The following is an 18,682-nucleotide window of genomic DNA, read 5'->3' as shown; positions in this document are numbered from 1 at the left end:
GGGCCGCTGCACTGCAGGCTGCCTGGGTGTAGGGCCTTTGGGGCACATCAGAGCTCCAGCCCTTAGGGGTGGCTGGCTCCACCAGCGCTGGAGGGAGGGGACTCATCAGGAGAGGAAACAGGGCACTCTTCCTGCCCTGAGCCTGGCAGAGTTTGGTCCCCGAGGTTGCACTGCCCTCCCCAGGCCAGCCCTCTCAGGGTCCAGGCCCTGGGCCAGCTGCTCTCGAGCCAAAGCCTCCATCTGTACTGCTGTATCCTGCCTCCCAGGGGACCAGGGACCACAGCAAGGAGACCACCGGCAGCACCCAGCTGTGCCCATGGGCCCTGCTGACCCCGCTGACCCTGCCCCCTCTCTCCCTCAGTACACCTCCAGCATGAGAGCTAAATACCTCGCCACGAGCCAGCCGCGCCCCGACTCCAGCAGCAGTGGGCACTAGACCGCGCCGTCAGCACCGCCCCCACGTGCCAACCCCCCTGTGCCAGCGCCATGCAGCCGCTCACCCTGAGGGCCGCCGCCGGACCCCCGCACGCCTTGTCAGCCCGGAGCCCCCGCCTTCCTTCCTACAGGGTGCAGAAGCCAGGCTGCCTGCAAGACTCAGCTGTACCACTCAGCCCCACACCTGGCATGTGTGACTATGCCACTGCCATCCACCCTGTCACCTGGCCTGACCCACCCCCATGCCCTCAGCAATGGCTAGGAGCTGACTCTGTGCTGGGCTCCATCCTTGGCACGCCTGCCCTTGCACCTGCCTGCATGACCGCCACACTTGCTCCCCTATGCCTGCTGGATCCCCAGATCTGTCCTGCCTCCAACCACACACCCCCTCTTGCAGCTTCTCCTGGCCCCCTGGAAGTCTCTGTAATTCTTTTGTAATCACAGGCTCCTATGGGCCTTCCCTGCTCTAGGCTTCTGCTCACCACTGCAGGGGCGACAGGCTGGCCGGCGAGACCACACCCGCTTCTCCACCCTCCCACACAAAGGAGACTCCCCCAGAGGAAACTCCCCCACACTGTCCCCAGCTGGCAGGTGGCAGTGGACATAGTGGTCACAGACGCTGATCTCCCTGTGCCCGGCTGTCCTGGGCGTCCCTGTCTCTCTCACTCCGGTGCCTGTGTGGACCACAGCCTCCCTGCTGGCTGCCAGAGCCCTCTCCAGGGTGGCCCCGCTTCCCCCTCTCCTTCAGCAGCCCCCCATGAACCCAGCCTGACTATGCTCGGACCCTATCCCTGCCTGTGCTGCTGGGGCAGCAGCCCGGTTGTTTTTGGTGCCAAATCCCCCACGCCCCCCTCCAACTTTTGTGGCCTCGTGGGCTTGTTCTTTGCACTAACCACGTTTGTCATTTCTAGGCGGGCTGCTATCTAGCTACAGGAAGTGGCTGCCCCGCCCCCCATCCTTGGTTCCATTTCCATCCAGGACCAACAGATGCGGTGTGTCCAGGGTCTCTCCTCAGGATGGCACTGAGCTGGCTGTGAATGTCCCCTCAGCCTGGCCGCCCGCTCCTCCTGCTGTTGTTAGGTGCCATCGAGTCGGTTCCAACTCATAACCACCCTGTGTACAACAGAATGAAACACTGCCCGGTCCTACACCATTCTCAAAACCGTTGCCGTTTGAGCCCATTGTTGCAGCCACTGTGTCAATCCATCTCATTGAGGGTCGTCTTCTTTCACTGACCGTGTACTTTACCAAGCATGATGTTCTTCTCCAGGCACTGGTCCCTCCTGAAAACATGTCCTGAGTACGTGAGGCAAAGTCTCACCATCTTCCTTTCTAAGGAGCATTTTTCCAAGACATTTGCTCATTCTTCTGGCAGCCCATGGTATATTCAGTACTCTTTGCCGACACCATAATTCAAAGCCATCAGTTCTTCCGTCTTCCTTATTCATTGTCCAGCTTCACTTGCGTATGAGGCAATTGAGAATACCACGGCTTGGGTCAGGCACACCTTAGTCCTCAAGGTGACATCTTTGCTTTTTAACACTTTAAAGAGGTCATTTGCAGTACTAACCACTAACCTCACTCCCAGCACAGCAGGTGCCAGCTGGCCAGCCGCTAGGCCAGGGGACCAGTGTCCTGGCTGGAGCAGAGGCCGGCGGGAGCTAGGGCAGAGACCTACTTCCTCATGGGCATGCTGGGAGGGCAGAGACCCACAGGCAGGCCCAGGTCCTCGGGGACAGTGGTCCTTGGGCTGCAGGACTGAGCTGGGCCTCTGCTGGCCTCAGTCTTCCTACCTGTGAAGTGGGAACAAGCTTCCCGACGGTGCTTTTGGCTTTAGTGTACGATGTTTGCAGGGCTTCCTATGTCGGGATCAGCTCTGGCCCTGGTGGCCCAAAACAGGGTGGGGGGACCAGTGCAGGCTGTGGTCTGTACACCAAAACTGGGCAGCCAGGTGCAGGTCTGGGCCCGCAGGGAGGTGGCAGGCAGCCTCACAGTTTACAGACATGGGCCTTCTAACCAGAGCAGCGGGTGCTGCCTGTTCCAGAAATGACAAGTCCTGGGGCCCCCGGTGGTGGTGGGATCCCTGTCCCTCCCTCTGCAGCTGAGCCTCCTCTTTGCTGTGACCCCCTTGCCTTGTGCTGGTATCTGGGACCAAAAGAGGGAATGGGGGGCCACATCTGTGCCCCCTCCACAAGGCAGCTTCTGCCCCAGGTGGGAGGGGCGTGGGTGGGCTCGGGGGTGCCTGAAGTGGGCCTGGGCCAGAGCCCTGCATCCGAGCCCCCCAGGTGTGGCCACACCCACACTGGTGGACTTTCTTCTGGGCCCCACGGGGCATGGAAGCCAGGCCACCACCACCTCCTAGGCCATCCTCCAGGCTCCACCCCGACCCCATCAGAGAGCCAGCCATGGAGACCTTCACCCGGCCCTGGCTGCCCACCAGCCGCAGGTTGGGGAGGCATGCAGGCTGGGGAGTCGTGGACACCCGGCCCCCTGCCCAGAAGCACAAGCAGCTGCCTCGACCAGACTGTACATACAGCGTGGGAGTTGTGCCCACAGCTCAGGCCCTGGGCTGCTTGGACCCCGGCTGCCTGCCGCGTGCCTGCGCACCCGGTTTGTGACTCATTGACTTCTTTTTCTCACCAAGGTTGGAGAAGGAAAAAGGGGAAATCAGAGTGTTCAACCTGAACTTCAGACACAGAGGGGAGCAGGTCGTTCTTTTTATTGTTTCTGGTGCCCCTGTCCTAACCACCCTGCCCTGGTGACCTCTCCACACCTGGGGACATTGGGTGGGACACCACCTGCATCACCCCCACTTAGCTCCCTGCACCAAGGATGACCACATAGGGACCAGATAAGTGGAAGGTGGCCACAAGGTCCCCTCCACCCAGGCCAAGCTGGGGCACAGGTGCTGATGGGGCTCCCTCAGCAGCACCCCACCCCCATGGCCCAGTGTGGCCAGGTTTGTAGTGAAGAGGCCTGCTGGCCATTTTCCTTTCCACCCCCCCCACCCCATTTCACTATGCAACTCTGATCCCAGGCCCTGTCGTCCCTCTCCAGACCCTCCTGGCCCCTGGCCCTGCCTCAGGAGGGGGTGGAGGGGGGCAGACCCCGGCCCGGCTGGGGAGGGTGAGGGCTAGAGGCCCCTGTGTGAACGTTTCTGTGTTTAACCATAATGATTGTGTACGTACCACTTCATATTTGTTATGTATTATATATATATGATTTTATTAAACTTCTGAGCCTCCTAGTTGGTTCCCCTTCCTGACCCTGCATCTCACCCCCAGTTTCACCATCATGAGCGGTAAACTGAGGCTTGAACCATCTTTGCATCCACCCTTCTAGCCTCCGTCAGCCGTGGCTGTGTGTTTCTGTCGCTGTGTTACTGGGTTGTTTTTTTTTTAACTGGGTTTGGGGTTTGATTTTTATTTCTTTGGGGGCTTTATTTTTCTTGGCAAATACTAAAACTCATCGATGTAATTTCTGTGGTTTCTATTCAGCTTGGGTTTAATGTTTTAAAATAAACAAATTTTGAAAAACAGGCCTCTTTTCCCAAGTCGTTGTGGCCTCTGCCCGAGAAGGGAGGTGGAGAGGCTGTTGGAGGTTTGTGGGGAGTCTGCCATTCTGGGGTCTGGACGAGATGGCCATGTGCCTAATGGCCACTCGTGCTCTGTGGCCTGTCAGCACCTGGCCTGTCAGCACGCCCTGGGGTGGCAGGTATGGTGGGGGTGTCCTGGGAGGGGCTGGGCAGGCAGGAAAGACCAGCCACTGGGGGCCTTTCAGCAGTGAGTGGTGGTTGTCTGATACTTCACAAGCACCATTTTGCAGCCTGGAAGGTAGGTTGAGGCCCTGAGTGCCCTGGGACCCTGTGAACAGGCACCTTTGGCCCCCAGGCCTGGGATGAGGCACCTGGCCAGGGCAGTGGCTGGAGGTGAGCAGGGACAGGTCTGCGCAGTGGTGGGTCCCTGTGATGGATGTCTCAGCCCCCACAGAGACCCCCTCCACCAAAGCAGGGTTCAAGGTGCCCTTGTGGGGTAGCTCCCTTTGGCACTGGCCTCCTGGCAAGTTGCGCAGCATCCACCTCCCAGGTGGGGGTGCAGAGTGGGCGGGGCTGGGCATGAGCAGGTTACAGGTGAGCCAAGAGAGTATGTTGGAGCAAGAGAGGGCAAGGGCAGTGAAGGAATGTGCAGGAGAGGGACCCTGGATTCAACCATTGTGGGGGGAGGAGGCATCTGGATAAGAGGTCCCTGGGGGTGGGACTTGGGTCAGGTTACTGGGTTTTGGATTAGCTGGACAGCTGGGGAGGAGACAGGAGGGCATGGATAAAGCTGAGTTGGGAGGGCGGTGTTGGCACATGAGAGGTTGAGTATGACCGTGGGGTGGGGACCTCTGGCGGAGACAAGGACAGGGTGGGGGGCTCATCCAGGGACACTGAAGTCTCCAGGAATGAATGCAGGGCTGTGCAGGAGAGGGGGGAGCCAGGGACCAATGTCTCCACCAATGGAAGGGCTGTGGGTACCGCAACCCTTGGGGCGGTGGGTAATTCAAAGCTGCAAGGGGGTTAGGAGGGAAGGAGGGAAGAGAATGGCCTGGAGGGGGCCAAAAGCAACCAAACCCATACTGTCAAGTTCATTCTGACTCATACAGAACCTACAGGACAGAGTAGAATTGCCCCATAGGGTTCCCAAGGCTGTAATCTTTACAGGAGACTGTCACATCTTTCTCCCAAAGAGTAGCTGGTGGGTTCCAACCAATGACCTCTCAGCAGCCAAGTGCTTAACCGCTTTCCCACCAGGGCTCCTTCTGGAAGGGGCAGTGGGAACATTTCAGGGCAAGGGGTGTGTGAGATGCGTCAGCAGGGGCTCCGTGCTCCTGGAGGTAGTTGGTTTCTGCTGGAACCACTTCAGGACCCCCAGGAGGGCCGTGAGCTTGAATGCCAGGCCCCACCCCAGCTTCCAATGTGGCAGGTCTGGGGAGCCGGGAGTCTGCACTCCCAACAAGTTCCCAGGTGGCTGGCTGCTGCTGGCCTGGGGACCAATAAGGACACTGCTGCGTAGAGCAGGGAGGAGGGCAGCTACTCAGAGACGAGGTGGGCAATGGACTGTAGGGGGATGCTGTGGGATAGGCCCATGGGGGAGGGAAGTAGAGGGTGGTGGCGGAAGCTACCTACCTTGGCCTTGACTCTTGACATTACACATAATGTATGAACCCAGGAATCTCTGAGTGGAGCAAACCATTGACATGCTTGCCTGCTAATCCAAAGCCCAGGAGTTAAAGTCCATTTAGAGGTGCCTCAGAAGAAAGGCCTGGCAATATACTTCCAAAAATCAACCATTGAAAACCCCGTGGAGCACAGTTCCACTCTGACACACGTGAGGTCACCAGAAGTTGGGTCAACTTGAGTGCAACTGGTGTTGGTGATGGCATGAATCCAATATGAGTAACAGTTTTAAATTTATGGTGTGAACTTTTAAGGGCTGCACCCCTAGATCCCGGGTAGGGTCTTAGGAAAGTGGGATTGGGAGTTGGGAGAGACACCACGGGATGTCGCCACCAGGTGGCACCCAAGGACTGTTGCAGGTCGACCGCAAAGGGGCTTATGTCTGGCTACTGGGCAGGGGCTGTGGGGGCAGCCCCCAAACTGGGTGTGGTAACACCATCTGGGCAGGCTCCATGGGTCAAGACAGAGCAACCCCAGGTCCGCGTGTGCCCCTAAAAAAAAAAGGATGTGTCAAATGCTTCTGTGTCCAACCTGGCTCAGAAAGTGGGGTTGGGGAGTGGGCGCTGCCAGGAACATCTGACAAGGCTGGGGCCAGGGTTGGCAGGTGGACCTGGGGTGACCTAACACCCTACCTCCCCTCCATTCCCAGGCCCAGAGGGGCAGGACTGGCTTTTGGCACCGAGGAGCCTCGTGGAAAAGCCCCAGTCTGTGCTGGTGGTTGGGTAGGAGCTGGGAGGGTTGTAGACAACTGCATTCCAGCCTTCCAGGCATCCTGATGGGCCCCATGTACACCTCTGTCTAGTCTGTGTTGAGGCCAGAATGCCCTCCTCCCCCTACTGCATCTTTACAAAGCTTCCTGCTCCAGTGGGAGGGGGGCTCCTCTTCCAGGAAGTCTGCTGTGATTGCCCCCAGGTGGAGGGCCATTTCCTGAGCCTGATCTGGCTCAGGAAACCCTGGTGGCATAGTGGTTAAGTGCTATGGCTGCTAACTGAAAGGTCAGAAGTTCAAAACCACCACGTGCTCCTTGGAAAGCCTGTGGGGCAGTTCTACTCTGTCCTATAGGGTCGCTGTAGGGTCACTATGAGTCAGAATTGACTCAACGGCAATGGCTTTGGTTTTTTTTGTTTGATCTGGCTCGGGCCTCTACTCTGGCCTGCTTCCAGGGGTCAGGGCTGGGGCCGGGGGGAGGCACTGCCACCCTCTCTGAGCACCCGGCAGCCTCAGTAGTTGGAATTTTATCTTTGAGAGCCCCACAGACTACCGGCAGTTGGGGTGGGGGTGTTTGGCTGGGCCAGCCGAGGTCCTGGCCAACAGGCTATGCCCAGCTGGCTGGACACAGCTGTCCCAGAATGTACCTTGGGGAGACACGAGGCTTCCTTTCCATGCAGAGGACCCCTTCCTCACTCCTTTGGGCAGAGGTAGGGAGCAGTCAGGCTATGGGCTCCCATCAGGCCCTTCTTCCCCTTCTGGGGACCAAGAAACCTCAGCTTCCAGTTTGGAAGAGGTAAGGGCCAAGCTCTGGTCTGCACTTCCCGGGGAAACCCTGGCTCAGAGCACACACTTTATCCCCGTTGCTCAGGTGGAAAGGTTGAGGCTTCCAAGGGCAAGGCCTCTCCAAGCCCCTGCCTGCCTCCCCTCTGCTCTTCTGGCCTTTTCAGGGGACAGCCTGGCCAAGCCTCGCCGGTCTGCACAGCCACACACAGGAAGTGGCCTTACCCACCACCCCCAGGTCCCCATGCCCTCTGACTCAGCGCGGGCAGGAAGTCCCTCTGCCCCTGCCTGCACTCGGGGGCTGCTCCCCTGCAACTTCCCCTACCCAGTTTCAGCTTCTCATCATCAGATGGGCCTGACATCTTGGTGACAGAATGGTAGCTGCCCCCACCAGGACTGGCAGACAGCTGAGCCCAGGGAGGCCTCTGAGCTTTGTGGTGCCCTCAAACAGGCCAGGCCCTGGAAGTCCCAGCCCCCCGCGTGCTTCAGACATGAAGCCTGACCTAGGAGTTTGGTTCCACCTGTGAAGGGCACCTAGTTGTACCAACTGTGCTGTGAAGGGGCTGGGTGGGAAGGGAGGAGAGGACCCCCCCCCCGCCACTGCCCCCTGGTCAATGCCCACCCCTTGGGCAGCTGCTTGAGCCTTCAGAAAGCCATGCTCTGCTGTCTCAGCCCTGTGCGAGGCCACAGTGGAGTCAGGCCCTGCCAGGGCAGCCCCCAGCCAGGGCAATGAGGAAATGGCCACCCCTAGCCCTTCCACCTGGGGCCCTTATTTGAGGGAGTGGTGTGTGTCATCTGTGTCTGATGGGGCAGGCCTGGCATTGTCTCCAGCAGGCCAAAGGATGGGACACACAGACATCACACTGATTAGTGGAGGAGTCTGCTTTCTGATGTGCTGACAACAGCAAGCTTGATGCAGCATGTGGGGGGGCGGGGGCATAAGGCAAAAGACTTACTCCCCTAAAATGGGGGATCCCGTGACTGGGAGCTGAGGGTTGCAGGCAGCAAGAGTCCAGGGCAGGGCTACCGTTACTGGACATTTTGATCAAAGATTCTGTAAGAGAATCCTGATCAAAAGGGGAAAATGTGGCACAGAACTTCAAATTCTCATGGAATCCAGACTTTCTGGAGCCACTGAGGCTGGATGAACCCCCAAAACTATTGCCCTGTGATAACCTTTAAACCTTAAACCAAAACTATCCCCTGAAGTCATCTCTAAACCATTCAGTAGTTTAGCTTAATGAGAAAAAAATGTCTGTCTGGAGCATTGTATTCTTTTCAAGAATTTATTATACGTGATCATATTGACCACAACTTGAAAGGTTAGATGAGAAGCTTAGGGGACACTGAGTTTGTGTTAATTACCATAATTTGGAAAAGTATATGAAGAAAGGTGGCACAACCTGAAGAATGTAACCAGTGCCACTGACTTGTAGAACACGTAGAAATGGCTGAAGTGGTGGTTTTGCCGCATATATCTTCACCGGAAGAAAAAATAGAGCCAAGGCAGAAGCAGTTCAGTGCTGGGGGCCCCAGGGATGTCTGGCGCTCAGTTTGAGGAAGAGCTTTCTGACTGAGCAAATAGCTCAAGAGGAAGTGAGGGCCGCCCCATGCTGCCAGGAAGGGGGTGCAGGAGGGGACTCCCCAGCTGGAGGCCGCAGCGGCCCTGCCCCCATTCCTGCCAGCCCTTCAAGGCTTTATTTGTGGAAGAAAAGGCACCAGAGAGCTGATTCTTTAGAACACAAGAGCTGCTTGAACGCTGCCCAGCCTCTGGGGACCTGTCACCGGGGCTCCGAGGTGGGGGCAGGCTGGTTGCTGGGTAGGCACAGGCCTAGCTAGGGCAGCAGCCACCTGGGGCTCTGCCTGTTCTCCCATCCTCACAGGGAGGTCAGGACCATCACGTCCTTTACAGAGGAAGGGATGGAGCCCTGAGGTCAGGCCTTATGTCGGCAGCAAGCGGTAGACTGGGACCCCCTCACTGCTCTGCCAGACCGGCCCTAGCCTCAGGCATCACCACTGCGAGCCTCAGTTTCCCCGTCTGCATGGGCTCACGATGAGGATTAAACCAGACACTGAGGCACTAGGCCAGGAAGATGGGGGTCACGTTCCTTGAAGCAGGGGGGCATTCACTGGACCCGCCAGCAGCCGTCCCTGGGTCAAGATGGCACAGTGTGGCCCAGCAGAGACCTGCAGATCCCAGCAGCCCCCAAATGGCCCTAAAAGAAACGAAGTGCCCACCCACCACCAATCCCCAAGGCCACTGCCCAGGGGATGCCCAGGGCTGGCTATTCCCTCTCAGGCAAAATAGCAAGGGACTGTTTTGATCCCAGGAGCCCCTGGGTGGTACAAATGGTCAACATACTCGGCTCTAACCAAAAGGCTGGCAGTTAACGTCCACCCAGAGGTGCCGCAGAAGAAAAGTCATTGAAAACCCTGTGGGGCACTGTTCTACTGTGACACACATGGGGTTGCCGCGAATTGGGGTCGAGGTGATGACGTATTTTTTTTCTAATTTTGGTCTCAAGTTTTCTTTCAAAATAGCTAGCTTGGAAGATTTCTTCCCACCCTCCCCAGTGTGGGTGCAGACAAGGCGTGTTTCCCCCTCATCCTGTGGGCCCTCGGCCCCAAGCCCCCCTGGAGCTCACAGGACCTGCGGCTCAGGCCCCACCTCCAGCCAAGACCAGGACCCTCAGGTTGCCGCAAAGAGCACTTTTATTCAAACCAAAAGACGTCACCGTAGCAACAATACTTCAATTCCCTGAGAACCTTTCCCTTCTCATTGGAGTTCCTAGCTATGTCTTTGTAAAAAGAAAAAAGAGAAGACAAAGCCCCCTCCCCACAGGCCAGGTGAGCTGGAGGGGGGCGGACAGAACAGTGTCGGGGGGTGGGCAGGGAGGGACAGGAACATTCCAGATACTGGAACATATAAATACACGGAGGGTGAGACACATCCATTTCGGCTTTAGAAACGAAGAGCACGATCCAAGATTTGGCTTCTGCTTTTTCCGATCCACAGAAAATAGAAAATAACACATACCCTCCCCCATTCCACCCCCAAAACGAAATTACCCTACTTTTTACCCACCGCTTTGCAAAAACACAACACAGTAAAAAAATACTGTCACAATATTTACAGACACACCCACTGTGGGCGACATTCTCTCTACTTGGGAGAGGAGATAAACTGCTCCCCGGGGGAGACAAAGGAGACCCCCCAGCCAGGTGGCCGCTGGGGGCCTCTCAGGCCTGGAACTTGGGCACGGCTGCCTTTCTAAGCCACAGTGCCCAGGCCAGAGCTGGGTGGAAGGAGGGCTGGGCCACTCATCCCAAAACCAGCTTCCTCGGACTGAGCATGGCTGGGCTGTCATGGGGGCTCCCGGTGGGAGCCAGGATCCCCGGGCACAGGCACCTCCAGCCCATGGCCCAGCGTCCAGCCAGAAGAGAGAGGCACCTGCAGGATGGCCTCTGATCCCACACTGCAGAACGATGAGAAAATAAACAACTGTCAAACTGCCCTCCAAGTAATTTCTGACACACAGAACCTCCTTCTGGTAGGGGGCCTGGAGCCAGCAGATATGCAGAAGGCGGAAGGCAGACACATGGGCGTGCCTGCTGGTTCGTCCACAGAGCAGAACTGCCCAGCAGACTGCTACGCAGACGGGCACACAACACACACACATGTGCAAGCACAGCCCACAGGAGCCTCGAATGCCGAGGCCAGGGCAGTGCAACAGGAGTCCCCGAGCCCTTTGGATACCAGGGGTGCCCGGGGACAGGGTCTCAGCAGTGGCTGCTAGAAGACAGAGGTGTGGGGACACCAGGGTGTGTCCGGATACAGGTGGCAGTGAATAGAGCGGAACCTGTGAAGACACAGAGGGGCTGGTCTGTGTGGGGTGTGGGTGCTGAGAGCCCACCTCCAGACCCACAGCACCAGGCGGGGAGCGGGTCCTAGCCCACCCTGAGCTGGGATCCTGGGGGTGCCTCTATAGAGACACCTCAACTCCCCTTCCACCAGCCCGTCCCTTCCTGAGCCTGTTTCCACACCTGGACGGATCCGCCTCCACCGAGAAGGCCCCCTTCAGGTGGATGGCATTCCGCTTGTTTTCAAACATGCCGTAGCTCAGCGTCACCTGAAGGGAGGTGGCAGAGAAGACGGGAGACCTTGGTCACATCGCCAGCAGGTGCTGAGTCTGCCAACGTCCCCGGCTCTGCTCAAGGCTGGCCAGGAGGCCTTGAGGAGCCAACAGCCCTGCCCTGCCCTTCCTTCTGCCCTTCCCACGTCTCCAAGTTACCCGAGGCCACGCCCACCTGCTCGGCAGCACTTGTGAAGAAAGTCCAAAGTGTGGACTGCGGCTGGGCTGGGACAGGTGCCACAGCAGGTTAGAGAACATTTCACAGATGCAGGAAGGACCCCACTACACCCAGGAGTGCAAGACAGGAAGGGCAGACAAGCCAATGCCAACAGGGTCCGTGAGGTGGCGGGGTCCGGGTGATGGGACAGCGGCAGACACAGTGGGCCTCTCCTGCCCCCCTGCCCACCTTATCCCTCTCTCAAAACTGCCCCTTCCCAGGTCTCCCTATCCACATCCCCTTCTGGGCATGTCTGAGTCCTGGCTGCCCCGGAGACAGGCCCACCTGCTCGTGGAGCTCAGATGCAGGCACCTGCTGCAGGTTCTCCAGGTGGGAGTGGAAGAGGCCACTTCGGGTGAGGGGCACGCCCAGTAGAGCCTCCACGATGTAGCCAATGGTGCAGTCATCCGGCAGTCGGATGCGCTCGGCTGTGCTCAGGAAGTGGCCCCCACTGCCGAGGGAGGGGCGACAGGTGAGCAGAGGCAAGACTGCACGCAGACAGTTCTTGAGAGGTCACAGCAGACAGATGGACAGAGGCTCAAGCTCCTCCTGAGCCACAGCCAGGTGCCCTCCTCTCCCAAGGCTAGCTCCATCGCCTGGCGACTCTCCAGGAGTTGGGGGTTCCTGGGTGCGGGGCGGGGTCCTGCCCGCTGTGCCTGGGATGCTGATGCCCCTGGTGCCTGCTCAGGGCAGGGCCAGGGGAGCTGCTTTAAGCACAGCTACCTCTGAGTACCCAGAGGATAGGTGAGCAGGAGGCAAGCACATGTAGTGGGGGAACCTGCTGCGGGAAGAGAAACAGAGCCAGCCCCACTGGAGGACCCTGGGACCCAGGGGGCACTCACCTGGCCCAAGGGCTCATCTTCAGGGCCAGCCCTCGACTGATGCAGAAGCCGGCCCCCCCAGTGGCAAACCAGAAGTGGACAGGACGCTGGTGGATGGGGGGCACATGCTGTGAGATGCTGCTGCTGTCCCACCCGCTGGCCCTCCCTAGGCTTCAGGGACACCATCAGCCCCCACCCCGCCCCCACCCAACTCTGGGGAAGGTTGGAGGGCCATGTGGTTGCAGGCCTCCAGAGACACGCCAGGAGGGGCGTGAGCAGGTGGCACTCACCACCTCGCCCTCGCCGACCCGCTCCGTGGCCTGAATGGGCCGGTCCAGGCTGGGCTTGCCCAGGTAGACATCCTGTTTGTGGGGGTAGCTGGCCAGCAGCCGCAGCAGGGCCCGCACGTTCACATAGTTGTCATCGTCCACGTGGCAGAACCACCTGTGGGTGAGGCAGGGTGTCGGGGGCGGATGGGGGGGTGGAAGCTGTGTGCCAGGGCGGGCGTGTGTGCATGTCCACAAGCATGTGTGCGTGTGTAAGTACGTTACAGCACTGTGTGCGTGCGAGTGTGCACACGTGTGAGCTTGTCAGTGTGTGCATGTGTGTATGTGTGGGTGTGTGTGCATGTGTGCCTGTGCACACATGTACATGTGTGTTGCAGAGCTCCCTCAGACCCCGGCACTCACTTCCTCCCTGACTCAATGAAGTGGTCATACTCCACGGCCATCTTGCAGGACAGCGCCTGGCGGCTGTGGGCAGCCGAGCAGTTGGTGTTGATCACATTGCCTGTGGGCCAGGAGAGGCGTGAGTGGGTCTGAGGGGAGGTCAGAGGGGGGCAGTCTGGCGGGGTCACACAGCAGGGGCCTGCCCCACCCCCAGGCGCAAAGCCTGGGGACCCCTAGCCCAGCCCCCTCCGCGGGGGCCACCCCGCCCCTGTCCATTCAGACAGCTTTTTCCCAGCACCCGCCACCTGTTGCCGCCTCAGAAGCTCAAAGGGACCCGGGACTGAAAGGGCCTTATTTGCATAAGAATTGGGGGGGGGAGTGGCAGGGCGGGGTACTGAGCAAACCCCTTGAGTAAACTGCCCTCCTGTCCTTCCAGCCTTGTGACCTCGGCTGGCCAAGAAGGGGAGGGGTGGGGGCCCTGCCAGGAGTGGGGTCCCCATCCCTCGCCACCCCCTCACCCACACTCACCTGTGTGTCTGGCCAGCACCTCATCCTCCTCGTCAGTGAAGATGAAGGTCTAGAAGGAGAAACACAGCCTTGGGTGGCAGCCCTGGGTCTCCCCTCTTCCCCCATGGCTGTTGTGGGTGTCCACTAACCCTGACCCTTCCCTGGCCTGTTTCCCCCATGTGCACAGCACAGCTCAAGTCCACACTGTGGAAGCCAGGCTGGGGGCTGTGTCAACCCATGTCCACTCACCCTCAGGAGAGCAGAGCCTCGCCTGCCTTCCCAGCCCCGTCCCTGACAGCTGGGCCCAAGGTCGCCCAGGCAGCTGCGCAGGCACGAGCCAGGTGGGACGCCCTCTCCTCCCTGCCAGGTAACACGCTCCCTGCTGCTCTGTGCACCTGGTGGGGCACACACCCTTACTGACACAGTGCCCAGCCTGGAGGCGGCGGGAGGGGGTGGGTGGGGGACAGGCAGAGGAGGTCCGGCTTTGGGAAGCCAAGTCTCAATCACTTGGGGACAAAGGCCTGTGCTGGATGGCTGCCAAGCCCAGGGCAGACAAAAGGCCGGGAGGGAGGATGAATCACCAGGCATCGGCTGGGCTTTGTCCGGGGCTGCACGAGGGCGCCGGGCGGCCTTAACATGGCCGAGTTAAGCAGGAGTGGCCGCACTACCCATTACCATACAGCTGGCCTGGTTAACTGGTCCTGCGGGCAGGGCCTTGGCTGCCAGCTCTGCCCTGTCCCCTCTGGGTGGTGTGGCCAGCCAGCAGGTCTCCCTCTCCAAGCCCAAGTAGCCTCTGCTGCTCTATGGGGATGCCAGTGGTCAGCAGGGTAGGGGACCTCTTGTGCCCCCAGCCACCAGCCCACACCCTCCTGCTACACAGCAAAGAACCTGGCTCGAAGGCAGGCCCTGCCCAAGGCCATGTCCCGGCTCTACCTGCTTCAGCGCCTGGCCACCCCTGCCAGAATCTCTCCTCAGAAGAGACCAGGGGACAGTGAGGCGGGGCCAGGAGCTGCTGGCGCCCGCCTGGGCCCGTCAGTACAAGGGCAGGAATGTTGCTTCCCCTGCCCAGCCCGCCCAGCGCGTGCTGCCCGGCACACCCTGGCATGGTTGAGCACGGGGAGCCAGGTGGGGGTGCTCTGAGCAAGGATGACAGCCACGTGCAGCCCCCTATGCCCACCAGGCCTCAGTTTCCTCCTGGGGAGAATCCTCACCTGGCAGCTCCAGCTCCTTGCCTGCCTGACCCCAGATGGGGATACGTGGCCGGGGGAGGCCACAGCTGTGGATCCCAGGCCCAGAGCCCGGGACGGTGGCGGGCTTCCTCTGCACCTTCTCCACACACGCCTCCCCCCACCAGCCCGGCAGACATCCCAAGGCGGCCACACGCACAGACTCGCAGGCAGCCCCCTGCCTGCGCCCCGACATCAGCCCAGGAATGCCGTGGGAGGTGTGAGGCCGGCCCAAGCAAACACACCGTGGCCCCCGCGGGATGAAAAGGAAAATGCTTTCTTAATGAGATCAAGCAAGGCCTGTTCTCCCGCGCTTTGGTCATGCCCTAAAAACCCAGCCCAGGGCTATGGAGATTAAAGTCACCTTTGTTCCTCATGGGGGAGGCTACCAGGAGACAGGCACCCAGTAGGGTGGGGCTAAGGGGTGTGGAGTAGGGGGCTGGGTCTCCTGTCTCGCCACAATACAGCAACCAGGAGAGGGGACGGAGCTGCCCAGCCAGAGCCTCACTAGCTGCCCCTGAGCCTCAGTCTCTTCCTCTGTAAAATGGGTACAACCAGCACTCCCACGTGCCAAGAGCAAATTCTCCTCTTTTTTCTTTGCAACAGCCCTGTGAAGTAGCCCCACTGCTATCCAAGTTGTACAAGGGGGAAACCGTGGCCCAGAGAGGCACAGGCACCAAGCGTAGGCCAGCCCAGCCCCCTGCCTTCCAGGGACAAAGACCCCTAGGCCCTCCCCGCCACTTCCCCAACTGGCTGGGGGAGGAAGAGCAGGGGGCAGCAGGGCGCAGGCTGGCCAAGGCGGGCGGGTGGGGGGACACCCACAGGAAGCGGCATTGTTCCTGGAGCTGCAATTCAAAGAAACACAGGATGCCAAGCTCTCCCTCACCATTGTGGTGGCCGAGGTGGCAGCGGCTGCAGCCTGGCTGCTCCTGGGAGGGGGTGGGGAGCAGCATGTGGGCCAAAGGCCCAGCTCCTCAGCCTGGACCCTGAGGCTGGCCACAGTGTGGCCCTGCCAACCCCCTCTCCTTGCTCAACTGCTGGAAGCCCCTTGCACAGCCCCCCAGGCCCACAATGCCCTTTCTGGGCATTTTTGACTCTGTCGAGTTCAAATGGTGCCTCCTCCAGGAAGCCCTCCTTGGCCACCCCCCCCATGGGTTAGATGCCAACCCTTTGCGCACACAGTCTCTCTGGGTTTCCCCCTATCTCTTCTATCAGACTAGGTCTGAGTTACCCTGGGGTTCCCGAATGGAGAATCCTCTACTAGGACAGTTCAAATGAACCCTCCCCATGATACAACTCAAGAAGGGTTCTTGTTTGTAGTGTACCCACAACCAGAGCCTGAGGACAGGTTCAATGTCTCCTAGGTGGGGTAAGCTGTAGAGAAAGAAATACTGGGTCCTCATGGCCCAAATGGAGTGATGGCCCCCTATCCTGACCTTGAGCACCTGTGGGCTCACCCCTAATTCTCCGGGCTTTGCCAGTCCTCTTTGATAACACCCTACTGGAACACCCATTTCAGAGAGGAAGGGACTGAGGGTCAGAGGCCCAAGGTCTTTCCCAAGATCACCCAGCTTGGCTGGAATTGGTACCTGAGACCCCCAGACCATATCCCCTTTGCTGGAGAAAGTCCCAGAAGTCCAAGATGAGAGGTGCACAGAGCTGGTGGCAGTCCAGAGGGGACTGAACGCTGTCCAAGGTCACCCAGTAGGAAGGCAGAGCACTGGGGGGCCTAGCTCAGGGATGGTGCCCCACAAGACCTGTCAGTCATGGATGTGGGGGGGGGCCCCGCAGGCCCCTCATCGCCAGGCAACCTGAGTGGCCAGCACGCCAGCGGCGGTTCCCATGGAGCGCGGCACTGCACACAAGAGGCCGGCCGGAGAAAGGGGCTTTGTTACCTTGCCCAAGGGGCCGGCGTGAGAGCCGCCCAGCTCTCAGAATTCTAACGGCCTGGGCCGCCAAACAAAACCCGCGCCCACTACCCCGCCCGCCAGCCTGCGGAGCCCCTGGGAAAGGGACGCTGCGTTCCCAGGAGCCTGCCATGGGGTTCCCAGGCCCCCTCAGACCAGAAAGGACCCTGCTTCCCAACCCTACTCTGCCCCCAAGCAGGGCTGCAGCAAACCTCCAGGGTCTGAACAGGCAGAGGGGGGTGGGGGTCTTCCCTGAGCCCTCCACCCCCCTCAAAGAGTTCCCCACACTCACCCCCAAATGGCCAGTGAGTCTGCAGGGCCTCTAGGCCCAGAGTGCTGCCCACTGCTTCCCTCCCAGGGCCACATTGGCCCCGTCCCGCCCATCCCAGTCCAACAGCCGGCTGCAGCCTCAGGGCTGATTTTCAAAGTGGGGTGTGTCCTTGTGATGTGTATAGGAAGTCCTGCTCAGTTGGGGCTTCACAAACACAAGGCTCCAGGCCTCGGGGGCTCCTGCACTATGGGGAGAGGGTCTCTCACAGACCCTGAAGCCCAGTGCCTTTTTTTCAGATGGACCCCCAGAATATTCCTACAGTCCCCCAGTCCCAGATGCACTTCAGCTATGCCTTGCCCCCCCAGAGCAAAAACTGGGAGGGAGAGGGGGCTGGCACTGTGCCCAGTGGTGCTGTACCCAGGGTTCCTTGTCCCCGCCTTACCCCTAAGGAAGGGCTTGAGTCTGGAGTGGAGACTGTGACCCAGAGCTTCAAAGATGCCAATGCTGGGGCCCGTGGGGGATTTACATGGGGGAGATTTGGAGACGATGACACCCTATTAATTTGCTTCACTGTTTGGGGGTCATGAAGCATCACAGGAGAACTGATTCCAAGCACTGGCGGTTGGTGTAGGAAGCCTACCCCATCCAGGGCTCTGTAGCTTGTATGGGGGGCATGATCTCACCAGGCCCGCTAGGCTGGAGTGGCTTGGAGTCACTGCCCCCTACCCCCCTCCAAAAAAAAACTGTTTCCAAGGAGCGGCTGGTGGATTCGAACTGCCGACCTCTTGGTTAGCAGCTGTAGCTCTCAACCACTGCGCCATCAGGGCTCCCTGACCCCCCACCCCCCGCCGCGTATTCCCAATGGCCGGACAGGGATGCAGCCTGACTCCCACACGGCACTGCCAACAGCTGGAGAAGCAGTGCGCCCCATCCCGTCCCGCTCGCCCGCGGCGCTCACCATCTCCTTGTGGCGCGAGATCCAGGTCTCAAGCAGCAGGTCGAGGCGCGCGCGGTGGAACTTTTTGGTGGTCTTCACGGCGATGAAGACGTCGCGGGGCTCGAGCGGCTCGGCCGGTGGCCGCGGGGAGCCGTCGGAGGGGCGGGGGGCGCCCCCCGGCGGCTGGCCCGCGTCTCTGCGCGCGCGGGCCAGCCGGCTAAAGTATTCTGACAGGCTGCGCACCTCGCGGGCCGGGGCCTCTCCCAACCCGGTCACTGCGGTCGCACCCGCGGGGCCCGCCAGGCTGCGCAGCGCGCGGCGGCCGCGCTCGGCAGGCGGCGGCGGGGGCGGCGGGTCGGCCGTGAGCACCAGGAGGCAGGCGAGCAGCGCGCCCGCCAGTGCCAGCAGCAGACGCCGGCCGCAGCGCTTGAGCATGGTGGGGCCAGGCCCGCGACTCCTGCGCCCTGCGTCCGCCGGCCGCGAGCTCAGTCCCGCGCGCTATTCGGCTAGGCTCGGCCCGCGCGGTGCGTTCTTATGCCTCTGCGCCCTAGCTCCGCCCCTGGGCGGACCCCGCCCCAGACCCCGCCCCGCCGCGCGCTCACTGGCCCCAGCGCACTGGGGCGGGGACGGTGCCAGTTGCCCCCCGAACACCGCAGCGCCCACGTGGGGCCGCGGCGGGGGGCTGGGAACGGCCTGGCGGCGCCGCGCCCTCCTCCTGCGCACGTGTGCCCCCGCCCAGCGCCCGCCGCCGCCCCGCCGGCCTCCGGAGCGTGGGCCTCGGGCCGGCTGTCCTTTGCCGGGGAACCGCTAGCCGCTGCTCCCCGGCGGCCGGCACGCGGAGGGTGCGCTCT

General features: G+C 60.4%; 2 protein-coding genes across 4 annotated transcripts in view; one reads left to right on the top strand and one right to left on the bottom strand.

Annotated features, from left to right (window-relative positions):
* Nucleotides 1-3,973, top strand: part of TTYH3 (tweety family member 3) — a 32,638-nt gene extending 28,665 nt beyond the window's left edge. For all 3 annotated transcript variants that reach the window (XM_064295967.1, XM_064295966.1, XM_003416593.4), the window contains one exon: nt 362-3,973. In XM_064295967.1, the coding sequence (XP_064152037.1) occupies nt 362-436 (75 nt within the window). In that variant the 3' untranslated portion in view covers nt 437-3,973. The remainder of the gene's footprint in view (nt 1-361) is intronic.
* Nucleotides 3,818-18,281, bottom strand: LFNG (LFNG O-fucosylpeptide 3-beta-N-acetylglucosaminyltransferase). The gene is made up of 8 exons (XM_010596262.3): nt 17,853-18,281; nt 13,512-13,560; nt 13,005-13,104; nt 12,606-12,759; nt 12,337-12,422; nt 11,780-11,945; nt 11,189-11,274; nt 3,818-11,004 (listed from the first exon to the last, which is right to left on the bottom strand). The coding sequence occupies exons 1-8, from the start codon at nt 18,264-18,266 to the stop codon at nt 10,938-10,940; spliced, it is 1,122 nt and encodes a 373-aa protein (XP_010594564.2). The 5' UTR covers nt 18,267-18,281; the 3' UTR covers nt 3,818-10,937.
* Between the last annotated feature and the right edge of the window lie 401 nt (nt 18,282-18,682).

Source organism: Loxodonta africana, chromosome 12, assembly GCF_030014295.1.
Source record: "Loxodonta africana isolate mLoxAfr1 chromosome 12, mLoxAfr1.hap2, whole genome shotgun sequence".
Lineage (NCBI taxonomy): Eukaryota > Metazoa > Chordata > Mammalia > Proboscidea > Elephantidae > Loxodonta > Loxodonta africana.
The sequence above is the reverse complement of the archived record's forward strand: the minus strand, read 5'-3'. Positions and strand labels throughout refer to the sequence as shown.

Bases quoted from the DNA above. Each gene is read 5' to 3' on its own strand.
- LFNG (XM_010596262.3), bottom strand. From the start codon at position 18,266: ATGCTCAAGCGCTGCGGCCGGCGTCTGCTGCTGGCACTGGCGGGCGCG. The intron at 11,946-12,336 runs GTGAGTGCCCCC...CTCCCTCGGCAG, and splicing joins AAGATGAGCCCTTGGGCCAG to TGGGGGCCACTTCCTGAGCA. The intron at 11,275-11,779 runs GTGGGCCTGTCT...ACCTCCCTTCAG, and splicing joins CATCTGAGCTCCACGAGCAG to GTGACGCTGAGCTACGGCAT.